This window comes from Gallus gallus, chromosome 1, assembly GCF_016699485.2.
Source record: "Gallus gallus isolate bGalGal1 chromosome 1, bGalGal1.mat.broiler.GRCg7b, whole genome shotgun sequence".
NCBI classification, from domain to species: Eukaryota; Metazoa; Chordata; class Aves; order Galliformes; family Phasianidae; genus Gallus; species Gallus gallus.
Window position 1 is genome coordinate 51,056,566 of NC_052532.1, and position 15,617 is coordinate 51,072,182.

Genomic DNA, 15,617 nt, shown 5'->3' on the forward strand with positions numbered 1-15,617 from the left:
AAAGGCCTCTTACATAAAGGAATCAAAGGTAAGGCAGAAAGACAAGCTGCGGCCCCTTGGGTGCCACCAATGAGGGTGGTGGGGCACGTGGCCAGCCAGGCGTGACCCCCTCCCCCTGCCCACAGTGGTGGATTTCTGCATTCAGAGAGGACAACCTTCCCTGGCATGCTTAAACCGTTCTTAATCTGCTTTGGGACCGGATCTTTTATAAACACCCCTGGCCAAAGCCCTTTCTTCCGGTTAGCCCGAGAGGAACCTCTTACTGCATGGAGAGATCAAGACCTAAGCAGAACTGGCCTGCAAGGAAGGCAGCCCGTGAGACCATCAGACAAGGTGGTCGTTCCAGACAGGACCGACTGTGAATTGATGAGTAATGGGTGAAGCCAGCAGGACTCACAGAGCCGTTTAAACCCAGCTGGGGCATGGGAACGCGATGGAAAGAGTTTCTTGCGTGTATCTAGCATGAAGAAGCCATAATTGATGAGCACACTACAGTTGCTGGATGAATGCCAGTTTAAGAACATAACTGACAAGAAGAGTTACAACAGAAATTGGAAGGCAAAACACAAACCCACATAGGGCTGTGCTTGGTTCTACCATGGCTAATAGTGCTGTCATTAGCTCTAACTGTGAGCCAGTCACATCAATGACTTCAGGTTTTTTTCCCCCCCCCTTCAAGCCCCCTTAGAAACCTCACAAATCAGACCAAGCACCACAAGAAATGCTGCACGCACAGTCCTGGGAGAACACGCAGCAGCAGCAAGAGTGATTGGAGCCCCATGGGCATTCAGCCACTGCTCTGCAAACTTGGTCCTCCCACAAAAGGTAAGAGCACTATTTCTGCTCTGCACAAACAAGTTGCTCCACAGCAACCTGGTCCCCCAGACCAACCCACCAATGCCCCCTTCTAGAAGCAGCCCACAGCTTCCCAGAGGTCCAAGATCCACAGCCTGGAAACAATCACCCTTGTCAACACCAGGCAGGTCCCTAGAACAACATCCCCTCTGTTTCCCTGTCACCACTTCACATTTCCCACTAAGCCTCCTCCTCTTAAATCTTTTCACAGAGGCAAATAACAGCCCTTAGGCTCTGAGGCCTTGCTGTAGACTGTGCTGTGAGATACCCAGCCCTCTTCCTGCCCTCTCTTCTCTATGATGGCAACCACCACTGTTGGGTACTTGCCAGAGGACCTCAGGGGATGGTTTCATGCCAAAATCAGTCTCCTGCAGCCTCTGGTTCTGGCTCAGGCCCTAATACAGCCACTGCTCAATGCACACTGGCTTGTGCTGTTATCCCTATGCCACACAGAAGATTCTTTACTGCAGCACTTGCTTCTGTTAAGGGTCTTATTCAAGCAAGGACAACCATACTCATGAACAGAGTAAGTTTAAGGGATGCTGCTGAGGCAGAAACGAGTGCTGTACTACTTCTGTACCACTCCCCAGAAGGCTAAGGCTGCTTGCTTGTAAGCAGGTGGCAAAAAAAAGGCTGCTTGGCTACGTTGCCCTCCACTTTCACACTGTTGACTTTCAGGCAGGTTCCACTGAAGCTTTTTCTGTTCCTCTGAACTACTCCACATTCTGGCACAACAGAAAGAGGATCGGGGATTTGAGCACCAACAGTTGAGCTGTATGGCAAAGCTGGTCCTGAAGCAGCGTAAGAATGACACCAGGCTGGTGTTTCCTTGGAAGCTAAGATGCAGAGAAACCATTACTGCATGGAGGAATGGCCTTGCTACAGCATCTGTAATGTTTTTCAGGAAACCTGAGCCATAGTGACCATAGCATCCTGACATAGAGACATCTGTGAGCATGAGCGAGGAAAAACTGACCAGCATAAGCAAACACATCACTAAAGCAAAGCCAGGAACAACAGGAAACAAAACTATCACATTTTTCTTTATTACATACATCTTAGAGTCCATACATACACTTAGAGTCCATTTACATCTTCCAGAGCAGCTTGCCCATGGATGACTTCCTTCCACGCACCCATGGAGATAAAAAGGCTCCAAAAAAAACCACAAAAAAAGAGAAAAACAAATCAAACTAAACATCTCAATCTTAAATTAATGCCTTTAAATAACTTCTCTCACTACCATTAGAATGTAATGACAGAGAAGTCAAAACCCTGCCCTCTGCGCAGCACACCAGTGCCAGCAAGAAGTGCCACCTGGATCTGGGATCTGCCTACAAGGATGGTGGGAGGAGAAAAGCTTTACCTTTCCCTCATTCCCTTGTGCTGGGGAATGCGCCATCAGCTTCTGGCAGAACAGAACGGGTGGGTAGAGAGCAGTATTTTGTATGCTATTCAGACTTCACACTCAGAATCACTATGTCTGTGCCCCAGGCCTTATCTCCCCCTCTCTGCAGAGCTTCCTGCTTCTCCTCACTAGTTTAAGGATAGAACATCACCTTTGCAGTCCTAAGGTGGTTCCTCATGGCGCCTGCAGAAGGAAAGGAGTTTGCAGGTCTTACTGCACATCCTCAAGAAGGCCATTTGGTTACGATCCGTTGCAAAGAACAGTATGAGAGAACAAGAGAAAGGAAACGCGTGCAGCTTTGCTCTTGCTCTCAGGAACCTGAATCAGACAAACATGTTAACCTCAGCATCTCTCTGCTGACTGGGAGAACTTTCTGATCTAGGGTCCTCTTTTCCACATGTGGCAGAGCTACGTACTGGAGGACCCTAGCCCTAGGGTAGAGCTATGGAGTGTACAGATGGTGCTAGCTAGGCAGGAGCTCAAAGAATATGAAGAGGATAGCAGCCAAGGAAATAGTCTTGTAGATCCTTGGAGTAGTCAGCCACACCAGGCAGCCACTACCACCAGCCCCTGCCAGGAGAGCTTCCCCTGGACCCCTTGGGTAGGGGATGAACGCATCACATGTACCACCACTAGTTCTAGACATCAGCTCGGACTTACTCTCATTTCTTAAAAATGGTGTTGCAGAGAGTTGGGAGTGATCATCCTAAAAAAAACCCTGTCCCAGAGCTCATGGGATGTGCTCCAGGAAGAAAGAGAAGATCGAAATAAGCCAAAGCTTGAAGCATGAAGACAGCGAGCTGTGAGGTGAAGAAAACAGTGTTGGTGCTAACTCTTTCCCACAGCACAAGGGAGGACAGGAGGACACTGTTCTTCTACTTGTAGTTATCTCCAGATGTTCCGCAGCCTTCCACATGCCAGAGGGGAGCGGTGCATCCTGCATGCTCAGCTGTGCACGTGGAGTCACATGGTGATGTGGGAGGAGATTCTCTTCCCCACAACAGAGTATCCAAGTTGGGCAACGCAACTCTGCGGAGAAAAAAGGAATAACCTGGCAAGCAAGCAGAGGTTGGCCCCAATCCAGTCAGCTACTGCCACGCAGAGCAGAGGAGGAATCCCAGGCTGGACAACACAGATAATCACGAAGGATGAATCGCCATGTAAAATACATGTTTTTATAACAGTCTGCAAAGTCATTTCCTCCATGCCATACTGGCACATTCAGGCATCATCAATGAGCTTTTCACCATTTGCATCCTCCTTCCCACTACTCTCTCTCTCACTTCCCCCTCCTTCTTCTTCTTCTGCCCCATCTGTGTATGTGTCCTTCTGCCCATAGTTCAGAGTAGTGCGGGCAAGGTCCACCTCAATGGGAAAGACATCTGCGTCTCGGAGCACAGCGTAGCAGTCGTCATAGTACTTTGACATTGTGGAGACAAAACGCTGGAGCTGGAACACGATGTCCTGCACTGTAATGGAAACACGTTGGGAACAGATCAGGTGAAACCCCTTCCCACATACAGTGTGAAGGCTGTGATCAAGACTTCCTCACCAGCAGGAGTTACAGACTCCCACTCATTAGTCCCACGTGGTGCCTGAGCACAGATGTCTCAGGCATAGTCAATCATAGAATCACCAAGGTTGGAAAAGACCTCCAAGATCATCCAGTCCAACCATCCATCTACCGCCAGTATTTCCCCTCTAGGTCTCTTAGTACAACACCTAAACATTTCTGAAACACCTCCAGGGATGGTGACTCCACCACCTCCCTGGGCAGTCCATTCCAGAGCCTGAGCACTCTTTCAGAAAAGAAATTTTTCCTACCATCCAACCTGAATCTCCCTCCCCTGGTGCAACTTGAGGCCAAGGAGGACTTCTTCGGCACAAATTGTTAAGATGAATGAGGAGCATGAAGCCTGAAGCCACGTATATCTTCCAGGTGCTGGACACAGCAGTGGTACTCACCATGTTTCTGGTCTAGGAGCTCTATTTTCTCTAGCACGTCTTTCCTCATCTTGGCAAAACGTGTACGAGCCTCCTGGCGGCAACGCAGGATAAGGCGGTACTCGTAGTTCCCAGTGCTGACTCGGTAGAGGGGCTCACCCAGAGCCTGCCAAAACACAGCACCATTTCAGAGACTCCCACAGCACTGCCTGAACACACAGTTTGCATACCGATACAGACTTGCAGTGACTTTGGGTATTATAGCCCCCTCAGGAACTGCAGTCAAGAAGCATGAAAGACTGTGAACACAGCCACAACAGCAAACTGGCAGTCATCGTGGCCGTTCTCAAGACCAAATTTGCACCAGCCACAGTAAAGAAGGGTGCCACTACAAAACAAAGAAAACAGAACAAGCACCTTCCGAGTCAGCACAGAGAAGTGGAAGGGCCTTTTAACTGAACTATTATGACAGATACCATAAAAAGCAAGCCTAGGGCCGGAGGGATGTATTAATTTACATTAATCAGACAGCAAACTCTGAGCTTCAGTGCAAGTTTTACTCTGTATGGACTGCATAATGTAGTGTATGTCTATATAGGAAATTCCGTGCTTTCTACAACCATCCCATCACAACACTCGATCCATTAGGGATGGGCCCATAAACTGTCCCAAAAAATAGTTTGGAGGGAAAGGTGTTAGGTCTGTCAGCTAAACAACATTCCTCTCTTGCACCTGCAAACCTAACATAAAAATCCACGTTACTGACTATGGCTTCATAACGCACACTACATATGCCAAAACCCAGAGATGTTACTCTGCTGGCCAAGACTGGGACTCTTCCCTTCCCAACCAGCACCAAAGATGTAATTAAAAGCTGTGTTGGGAAAGCTTTATTCATTCCTGGCATGGCAATCTAGGAATTACAAAAGAAATCAAATCCCTCCTCTGAGAATAATGCCTAGAATAAAACAGATCTTGCTTTTATGCAGGGAAACTGGGTATGTGGGGGGCACCTTTAGCTATCTTAAACAGAGCTGTTAAGGATGACAGATGTGAAACTTTAAAACAGGCAGCAAAGTGTTACTGAAGAATGTCAATGGGGTGTTTTGTTTGTTTGTTTTTTTGAAGCCTTCTGACTTTACATTACTTCTTTTCAGAAAAAAAAAAATTCTTAAAAGAGATCCTTCACTTCTTCAATAATAAATGGAGCTTTCATATGCATTTTTTTGCTGAGAAGCTAAACCTCTATTTCTCAGAAGCAAGTCCAGAACTAATGGTAAGCTGTGCACTAGACACAAATGGAATCTGTGAAGATAACACCTTAAACCTCCTTACACAAGCTAACATTACTTAAACACTGAGAGAGGCAACCACCGTGCACAGAGGTAGATAAGATGACTGCTCCCTCTAGTATCCCACAGCATTCATGAGAGCTACTGTCAGTTTCCTAGGCAGTGCTTAAGGATTTCCAGGTTCTAATATGATAAGAACAAATTGATGTAGTTCTTAGGATGTATTTGCTAGTGCACATCCAATTACAAGGCAGTGTGCACACAGAATCTACAGTAACACAGGATGCAGTTTGCTATGCCACAGTACTGGTACTCACTATGCAGCTGTACTCTTCATCATCCATCTCTTTGACTTTCAGGCAGTAAGACTTCACAGGATTTAAAAAGAAAAAAAAAAGCAGAACAATAAGGGAATATTAAGGATTAGAAGCAATTTGACCACTGCTCACAGCCACAGAGTTGTTTCATTTCAAGCCTTCCTTCAATTGCTGCAGCTGGGGACAATGGGGAAAGCACAGTGGGATCAGAGCAGATTCAGCATTCCAGGTAGAAAGAAAAACAGCTTAGAGAAAATGGTGGGGGAGGGAGAAGGGTCTTATTTACATGAAGTATTTGCTCCTGTAATATGAGTATAACCCAATAGGAGAAAAATCCTGCATTCAACTACTCTTTGGGAAAACACTCTGCTGGAAAACCATGCACAAAGTGTAAATCAGGAGAAAATAGATGAGCAGTGGGAAGGATTGATGTGGGAAGAGAAGCTGCCATTTTCATTTGCCATAGGGTGCAGTTCAAAATATTTCCCACAGCTGATAAAAGCAAACAGATTATGACAATTACAGAAAAGATGCACCGAACAACCCCACACTACTTGTATTTTTTGGTGCAGAAAACAACGTGTGAGTGGAAGAGGGAAAAACAAAAACAAAACCATTGTCTAAATGAAAGCAAACATAATTTGACAGCCATCCAATCTGGCTGAAGAAAGACAGCCCCAAACTGCCTCATAAACAGGAACTCTGAGACTGGAGGGCTACCTGGGGGCGTTCAGGAGCACAAGTTCAACCAGAATTCTTTACAAATGAATATGGAAATTAATTTGGTCAGGTGGAAAGTAAGTCATCTGGATTCCGAGACACTCACTTTATTGGTGAGATCTATGAGATCAAAAGGAGATGTTTGAATCAGTTATCTGTCAATAGGCAAAGAACTAGGGGAGGACAAAAGAAAGCATTCTCATATTAACCGTGGAAGGATGTGCATGTGATTGTACAGACTGCATGTGATTCTCAGGCTACGATTCTAGAAAATGTAATTTCAACCAGCTTTAAAAAATAAGAGCAACTCACCAAATATTCAAACTTGACATCCAGGTATTTTTTGATAGTCAGCCTTGTGTCAGGAATGGCTTTATTCAGATACGTGTTCAAGTCAGTCAGCATCTGCAAGGGAAACATCCTGTTGCCAAACCTAAGTTTAAAAAGCATGACTATAATTCATGAAGTCCAACCTTCTAATGGGTACAGGTCATGAGACTGTCTCGAGTTAACTCTTCTTTGAACTAGAACACATTGGGAAAAGAACGTTTGATCTTGATTCAGAATTGCCATCGTTAGAAGACCCATTACAGTTGCTAGTAAGTGGTTCCAGTGCTAGAAATGCATGCCCCGCTTCTAGTCTGTATTTGTCTGCTTTTAACTCAACTTGTTTCATTTGTAATTAGCCCTGGAAATTGCTCTCCTGGATTCACAGATGCACTAACCAAGACTGTCCGTGCCACACAGCACTTAAAGTAGTGCTCAAATCAATATTTAATATCCTGTTTTGCTAAACAAAATTAATGGATATCCTCACTCAAATATGCTGAGCTCTCTTAAATTTAGTGGCATCTCTTAGTTATGGATACCAATATCAGGGAAAGGACTCCAGGGACTACACTGATCAAACTACCCTCCCATCCTCAATGGACAACAAGAGGCATATATTCATGGGCAGAAGTCAAAGGGATAAGACTGATATATTCCCTGTTTAAACTCTTAGGTTATTTCTGAAGAGTTCTTTGAAGGAAAGCAACGACAGTTCTTCCCACAACAATTGATCTTTATGATAATGCCTTCAAATACAGTCATCTGTCTTTCTAGATACCCTCCTTCTCCAGACCCTTTATTGGTATGGTTAAATTCTTTACCGGCTTAATCGTTTTCAGAAGGTGAATCCCAAACTTCTCAATGTTGCGATGGGCATCAGCAAACTTCACAAAAGCTTCACTGGCAGCTGGCTGAGGCTCCCGTACACCAATGACAGAGAAAACGTCTCCAAATGCTGGATGAGGGTGATAAATGCAAACAAATGATAGAAGAGGCTGGCCCTGGAGAAGAATCATGCTTCCAATGCTGTAACTCCTTCCCAAAACCTTGCACTTAGCTAAGGGATGATGCTATGTATAACAGACTAGAGGTTGGCAGGGTATTTCTTCTTGTGTGAAACACACGGCCTGTGTTAGCACCATGACTGCTAATACCAGGAGGACAGCCCTCCCCAGCTCATTTCTGCAACACTTTGTTTTCTTTGGGCGATGAAATCACACCTTTAAGTATCAACTGAAAGTCCTGAAACTGGAGGTTTAAGATTTCTGCTCCCTTTGCTCACTTGTTACCTCTGTGCGTCTGGGATAGCTCAAAGAAAGCTCTGAGAAGGCTCTTGGTGTGTTCTGTCAAGCCTGTAATGGAAGACAGAAAAAGACATTTAAGTCATTTCACTGAAACACAACATAGGCATCTTTCCTCCCCATATAGTATGTGATGAAAGACATAGCTTACCTTTGTACAGTTCTGCAGTCCTCTCCAGCTCCTCCAATCTCTTCACCAATCCATCTAAATGTAAACAAGAATCAGAATACTGAACTACAATAACCAAATCTAGGATCTGGTTAACACCTGTCTAACTGGAAAAACACCAGCTTCCTATCTTTGGTTCAAACTTCCCTCAGATCCAAAGCCTGTCCTCTAGTCTAACATGGGAAGATTTTAAAATAACTAACTGCAAACTGGTTTTACAGTGTGAGGTCACTGTCTATCAGCATTCATTACAAGGGTTCCCACTTTAAATTAATTTGATCTAAGTTATCATTTAAATGGCCCCAAGGATATAATATACATCACCCAGGAAGAGGCAATCAAAACCACGAGATACAGAAGAAGGAAAGAACTGTGAGGTAGTAATGTGGGACATGCAAGTAATTATAAAAAGGTGGTAAGCACAGGAAGGCAAGTGTTCCCTTATGAAAACGTCCTTCTGGGTAATACTCACCATTGCAAAGTATGGCTCGGCTTAACCCCAGGGCATCTGCTGTCCCTGAGCTCATGTTCTCCACCAGACGATGCTTTACCTTCTTCAATACTAAAGGCCAAAAGAGAATGGCAAACCAGGATCAGGGTGACTTCTACAGGCATGAAAAGCACATTAGCAGATTTCATCCATTCCTCAATGCTGAATAAACTGGCTAGCCTCAGTCTAACTTACTACTGAGACAGTGAGCAGCAGAAAACCATTGAAATTTCAGTCCAGCTGCTGTGCGTAGCACATCATTTATCTTGCCCATCTGTTCTGTTCTCACATCCTATATACCTAAATCAATAGAGGTCCAGCACTTCCTTTGGAAGATTATGCCAATAAATCTCATTATAAGCCACCTATCATTGTATCTGTAATTGAATTTGCCGTATTACTTCAGGATAAGAGGCTGAAAGCAAGGTGAGTAGGATTTAATGCTCAAAATTATTTTTGCCTACTTGCATCTTATTTAAACCCTTTTGAGACCCGATGATAAAATTTGTTTTTCTCTTTGGTGGCCATACTCTGCAAATTATGCCCTTTTTGGAACCAGATGACTCAGCTACATTTATTTAGGGGCAAACTGGCAGGAATGTCAAGCACCTGCAGCTCCTAAGAACATCAGCTGCAGCCACAGTGTCCAAGATCTCTGGAAAATATTCCATACTCTCACTGCACTTCTGTTTCACCAGAAATCCATGCCAGTACTCAGCATTTCCTGGAATCCTCATCTATTCATTGGGACATTAAATTAACCACCATTAAAGGAAATGAAAGCAGCAACAGTACAGGGATCTTTTAGGAAAGCGAGAAATGCAGACCGTATAAAAGAGACAACTGTATGGGCTTAGTTCAAAACAGATACTTTATTCTAGAAATAAATCCTCCCCTCTTTCCTGTAAATCATATGACTGTACAAGCCAGGGTAGATAGGTATTTCATCACACTTCTAAAAGCTGAGTAACAGAACTCAGTGTCTTTCAACAGACATTTCAGCATACAGCTGAAGAATCTCAATACGTCAGCGTAACGTACACATTAAAAAGAAACAGATGAAATGACTATCTAATTGAGTTTTGTTATCCATGCTTAATGCAACACAGAAAAGCAAGCATGCTGCAACAACAGCTAAGCCTTGATTTAATTTTCAAGACTACTTCAAAAAGGCAAAGAAGGATGTTTTTTAAACCTCTTATTCTCTTTGACTGTTTCAATTTGAAAATGTTTGAGCTAGGAGGAAGAACGGAAACAGAACAGCACTCCAGTTTCACCTGTGACCAATCTTTCACTCTTCCATGATGCTTTAACACTGTAGGGAAACAGAAACCACTACATCTTACCGATATCCAAAGACTTGCCCTGCTTTGGGTCAGCCTGAAGTTTGTTGTAGTGAATTGTCACTTCACCCTGTAGGAAAAGCAAATTCAAAGCTGCTATGCTGGAACCAAGTGACAGCAGCTTTCCTTCATTGATGGACAATACAATGTAAACTATGACTCAGAAGCTCCCCCTCCTACCTCTCACCTTTACCATCTGTATCATCTTGGCCACTTCCACCTTGGTCTTCCCTTTGACAGACTTGCCATTGACCCCTGTGATTTCGTCACCCGCTGCCACAGTCCCATCTAAGGCTGCCGGAGTGTTATCGAATACCTTGAGAAGGGGAGGAAAAGCACAAGCAGTCTGGAATCAGAAGGATGAAAAAGAACGGTGCAGGGCAGAAGAACACCTGACAGCTGCATTTCTCTTATTCAACTTGGTTGTATCTACGTATAGTTCATAGTGAAGCATCAGTTTTTCTCCTAATTCTGAAGTGGGATGATCACCTTGCTCTCTCAGGAACTGTTTGTCTTCAAGACATACCTTTTCATGCATAGGACTTAAAAGTGTCAACACCGTTCCCCTCTGAATTCTAACATGCCCTCCATGGAGAAGAATAATCTCAGAAGTCTTAATGTAATTCTTCCATGCATACCAGATGCTAAGGGTAAGGAAATCTTATCTACTGTAAAGTGAAATTCCTCACACTTTGAAAGAAACAAATAGCATGGGGCTCCCCATGGCTTCACCTCTCAGGCCAATGCCCTTTCATTTATTCTTCCTCCCCAGGTGCCTACCTGGACAATATAGAGACAGGGGCAGTATTGTGCTCCTCCCCCAATGCTGATCCCAATGAGGTTCTGGGAGTCCTTCTTCAGGGTCACTGTTCCAGGTACAGTGGGGATCCCTCTAGAATGAGAAAGGAGGTAATGGAAAACTGAACACGGCAGACAGAGCTGTATATGTATGAAACAACTGTGGCATCTGTGACAATAAAAACTGAACACGATAGACATCGTACATTTTAATTAAGCACATTATCTCTGCCATAGTCTATAAGCACAGGACAACAGAAAGACACTCTGAGCTGTTGTTTTTGAGACGGCGTGCATGGAGGGAAGGAGGGAGAGATGCGGAGAAAACACTGTTTTGTTTTAGACAGTGTTTGAGCTGGTCTTTGTGCTAGAGTAAGAGACAAGTATGTGCAACATAAATGAGACTCCATGCCCAAGAAACTGCTGATTTCATAAAACTTTTAACTTGTTCAAAAAATTCCAGTGCTCCTTACAAACGCGTGGGCTCCAGAGGTTTTCTCCACTTATTGCTGCCTCTTACTATCTTCCATTATAAACCATCTTTTTTTTTCCTCCAGCTAAGGTCGCCAGTTCACTGAGGATCTGCTAGGACTACCTTGCAACGAGAAGCTCAGAGCAGTCCTTGGAGAAAGACACAAAGCCCTCTCATCTGCTCACAAGCACAGTGATGTCTCATCCCCATTCCCCAAGATGGCAGCAGCAGCAAGCCTGACCCTTTAGCAAGTCTCAGAACTGTTTGTTGGAAGGGAGCCTTAAAGGCCATCTGGACAAAACCCCTAAAATGGACAGACAACTACAGCTAGGTCAAGATGCTCAGAGCCTGTCCAGCTGACCTTCATCATCTCCAGTGATGAAGCATCCACACCCTTGGGCAACCTGTTCCTTACTGGAATTTCACAACACTTATTGGAAAGTAAGTCTACATACAGTCTAAATCTCTCTTCTAGTCTGAAACCATTTCCCCATGTCCTGTCGCAATGGATCCTGCTAAAGAGTCTGTCCCCTTTTTTCCTATAGTCTCCCTCTAGATACTGAAAGGCTGCTTTCCGGTCTCCCCGGAGCCTTCTCTTCTCCAGGCTGAACAGCCCCAGCTCTCTCAACTTCCTCTCTCATAGGGTAGGTGTTCCATCCCTTGGATCATTTCTGTGGCCCTCCTCTGCATGTGCTCTAACAGGTCCACATCTCTCCTGTACTGAGGGCTCCACATTTGGACACAGTACTCCAGGAGAGGTCTCACACCACAGAGCAGAGGGGCAGGATCACCTCCCTCTCCCCGCTGACCACACCGCTTTGGATGCAGCCCAGGACACAGCTGGCTCTCTGGGCTGTGAGGGCACACTGCCGGCTCATGTCCAGCTGCCATCCACCAGTGCCCCCAAGTCCTTTTCAGCAGGGCTGTGCTCCATCCTTACATCCCCCAGCCCAAACTGGTAGTGGGAGTTGCCACGGCACTGGTGCCAAGTCCTGTGGGCCCACTGCTTGAGCCTGTCTTGGTCTCTCTGGCCTCGTCAGCGACAGGGAAATCTATCTGCTGCCATTTGGTTTGGGCCGTGAAGACTATTTCTATTGTCAGAAAAACCAAACAAAAAACAAAAACCAGGAAAAGATGAGCGCCATACTCACAGCTTATCTTCCTCAATATCATAATCCAAATCTGCGAACATCGTTTTCGCTAACTGGAACCTGATTGTCTGAAAGCACTTGCTGCAAACTCCCTGGGAAGAAAGGACAGAGGAGAACCCCGTAAGGCCACGGTCTCTGCAGGTGACCACGGCCACCAACCTCAACTCCCACCCCCTCTATTTCTGAATGACATATCGTGCCCTGCCCTGATACTGGGGATGAAATAGGGGCCAGGTGCCTGCATGCTCTGCTCCACCGCGCCCCGGGTGCAGCACCACAACCGCCGGCAACCCGCGGCCCGCTCCCCGCGGACACTCCGGCTTTGTTCTCGGTTTCCTAGCAACTGACGTGACCCCCCGATGCCTATCTCCCGCAGAAGGCCCCGCTCTCCCCGCCCGCCGCTCTCGTGCTACCAGGCCCGGGCCCCGCTCGCCGCCCCGCGGCTCGGTCACGCTGCCGCCGCCCGTCCCACATCAAAGCCGAGACCTTTGGCGGCGGCCGGGCCGACCTCCCCGCGCCCCACGCGCGGCGCCGCTGCTGTCGTCACTGCGCCGATGACCTCACGCCTCGGGTACCCCTCGTCGCCTCAGCCGGGCTCGGGCCCGACGGCGTTGCCAAGGCAACGGCGGCGCGAGGGGCGGCCTGGTGGGCCCGTAGCTCACCGGAAGTGGCCGTCCGGCGCGCGGCCCTACCGCCGTCAGCCCGCTGACGCGTCGCCGCCGGAGCCGACCGGAAGCGCACAGTTAGGCCCCGCCCCCTCCGCTCGCGACTCGTTGCCATGGGGACGCTCCCCCCGCCATCTTGAGAGTGGCGCGCTCGCCATTTTGAGAGTGGCGTGGTGTTAGCAGCTGGTTTCTCTCGGCTGTCTGCGGCTCTGAGCACAGTGTTGGAGTACAAGAGCAAGAGTGGGTTTTATTCATCAGTTTGAGGCCGAGTCTGAGACGTTATAGACTCATAGAATCATTGAGAGGGAAGGGACCCATAAGGACCATCGGGCCCCACACAGGACCACCCAAAAATCAGACCCTGCGTCTGAGGGCACTGACCAGACGCTCCTTGAACTCCAGAGCCTCCCAGGGGGTTACAACAGCCGCCCAGCGAGGATTCATTCCTAAGGCAGGAGCTCCTCCGTGTGGGCGCTGGCAAGAATGGCTGCGGGAAGGCAGCGTGCCTGACGGGCTCTGCTTTTGTGCTTCTCCACTGGTGTGTGTATATTGTATATGCCCCTCACTCTGTCCCTGTGAAGCATCCCTGAAGTCTTTGTACACACGTGCTGGGTGACCCTGCCTTTTGTCTGCAGTCAATCCGACGTGTTTGGGGTCGGTTGGATGCGCTCTGCCTGAGATGGAGGATGATCTGCGTGTGCCCCAAGGCTGTGTCTGTCTCAATACCAGAAATCCGGCAGATCACCTCATCCCAAGGGGGAAAAGTAATGAAAATGATCATCTGAAATAAAATTAAAAAACAAAAAACATAGTGCTTATTGCCTACCAGTACGGTTTGGATCAAGAATGCTCAGCAAATACAGAACTTTCTTCTGCCTTTAGATACGCGATACAACAAAGCCAGCCCAGGCTCCCAGAGTCAAATTCTCTTCTGCTTGTCTTTCATCACGTGTAATAAGGAGTCTGCAAGCAGATCACACGCTGCATGACTAGTTGGCTTCTTGGCACTCAGATGTATTTCTTTGCACTGGGTCTCTGCTGAATCTTGTCTTTCTGGCTGCTTTTCTGCTACTGTTGTCAGCTTAGAGTCAACATGACTAACGCTGAGCTAACATCCTCCCCAGTCGCTGTCTTTCAAGCGTGTTTTCTGTTCTGGGGGATAAGTATGGGGATTATGTTCTTCTCAGGCCAACCTCTGCCTGGTACTTCACAGCTTGCCTGCACTGTCCTCGCCCTGCTTCTGCTGGCTGCAGATATCTCTACACGGTACAAGTATGAGGGAGAGATGGTGCTGGCCTCACTAAGGTGGGATAGAGGGACTGTACAGTCATATGCAAACTTATCACATGCCAGGGTGTCTGCTGTTAGCACATGCATCCTGCAGCAACAAACTCAGAGAGGAAGGGATGAGAAATGTTGAAAACGTGGCTCCCTAACTGCTTGTTTACCCACCTGCAAAAAATATCACTGCCGCACTGGACATCTTAGGACCTCCAGGGATGAGGTGTAGCTTCTGTCCACTGGCAAGCTGGAAATATCCCTCCACACTGGATCACCTTGGCATTGTTTCACAAATTTCTTCTCCTACTCAAAGATATAAGTCTCAGGTGCATCTGTTCTTACCTACCGCTAATATACTATTCAGTCCTTACCACAGAACCATAGGGGTTGAAAGGGGCCTGTGGAGATCAAGTCCAACTCCTTGCTAAAGCGGATTCCCTACAGTAGGTTACACAGGAAAGCACCCACATGGGTCTTGAATATCTCCAGCGAAGAAGACTGTGCAACCTCTCTGGGCTGCCTTATCCCCTAGAAGGTCCAGCTGTTAGTTAGATCAAGGCATTAGCCGTGGAAATGCAATATTTGCAACTTGAAAAACCAGCGATGTAAAGCCTAACGAGGTTTCTGAGACCCTGCAGGTGGAAAGTTTGGGATCTTGGCCTTTGCACACCAAGGACACGATCACACATTATTGCACAGTCTAGAAGGACTGTCCATCTTGCAAGGTGCTACCAAAGCTCACAGTGCTTTGGTTAAGCCCTGAGGGTGTAGAGCCCGGTGGTGAAAGAGGAACGGGGCATACAGGGGGCCTCATTTCATGAGCAGTGGCAGAGTGTAGGATGGGAAACAGGCAGAGATTTGCCCTCATTATGCCTGGGTCTAACATGTCCAATTACCCCATCCTCTCCTCACCTCCTGGATGTAAAAGACTCTTGTTGAGAGTGGCCATAATTCACAGTGAACACCCTGCCTCCCCCTTACTCCCTTCACACCCGCTGCTCTCCATTTTCCTTCCAGAAAAAAATATGTCTTTGATGAAATGAAATGGCTCAGTCAAAGAACCCCTCAAATGGTTGGGGAC

General features: G+C 46.8%; 1 protein-coding gene across 5 annotated transcripts; it reads right to left on the minus strand.

The window, feature by feature from the left end:
- Positions 1-1,885: 1,885 nt before the first annotated feature.
- Positions 1,886-13,289, minus strand: PICK1 (protein interacting with PRKCA 1). Of its 5 annotated transcripts, none has more exons than XM_040656103.2 (13): positions 13,253-13,289; positions 12,591-12,682; positions 10,950-11,061; positions 10,357-10,485; positions 10,173-10,239; positions 8,809-8,898; positions 8,319-8,372; positions 8,156-8,218; positions 7,688-7,821; positions 6,849-6,941; positions 5,817-5,867; positions 4,229-4,373; positions 1,886-3,732 (listed from the first exon to the last, which is right to left on the minus strand). In XM_040656103.2, exons 2-13 carry the CDS (start codon positions 12,629-12,631, stop codon positions 3,485-3,487), a joined length of 1,227 nt encoding a protein of 408 aa, XP_040512037.1. In that variant the 5' UTR covers positions 12,632-12,682; positions 13,253-13,289; the 3' UTR covers positions 1,886-3,484. The 5 variants fall into 5 exon arrangements, with proteins under 5 accessions (XP_040512037.1, XP_416267.2, XP_046764159.1 ...); XM_416267.8 differs by having other exon boundaries at positions 13,077-13,289; XM_046908203.1 differs by having other exon boundaries at positions 13,004-13,289.
- Positions 13,290-15,617: the final 2,328 nt, after the last annotated feature.

What these genes read in the sequence shown, in the direction of transcription:
- PICK1 (XM_040656099.2), bottom strand. Translation starts at nt 12,834, where the DNA reads ATGCAGGCACCTGGCCCCTATTTCATCCCCAGTATCAGG. An exon ending in CCTGTCTCTATATTGTCCAG is followed by an intron (nt 10,486 to 10,949) that starts GTAGGCACCTGG and finishes CCCCTTCTCAAG; the next exon opens with GTATTCGATAACACTCCGGC. An exon ending in GGGCAAGTCTTTGGATATCG is followed by an intron (nt 8,899 to 10,172) that starts GTAAGATGTAGT and finishes TTTGGCCTTTAG; the next exon opens with TATTGAAGAAGGTAAAGCAT.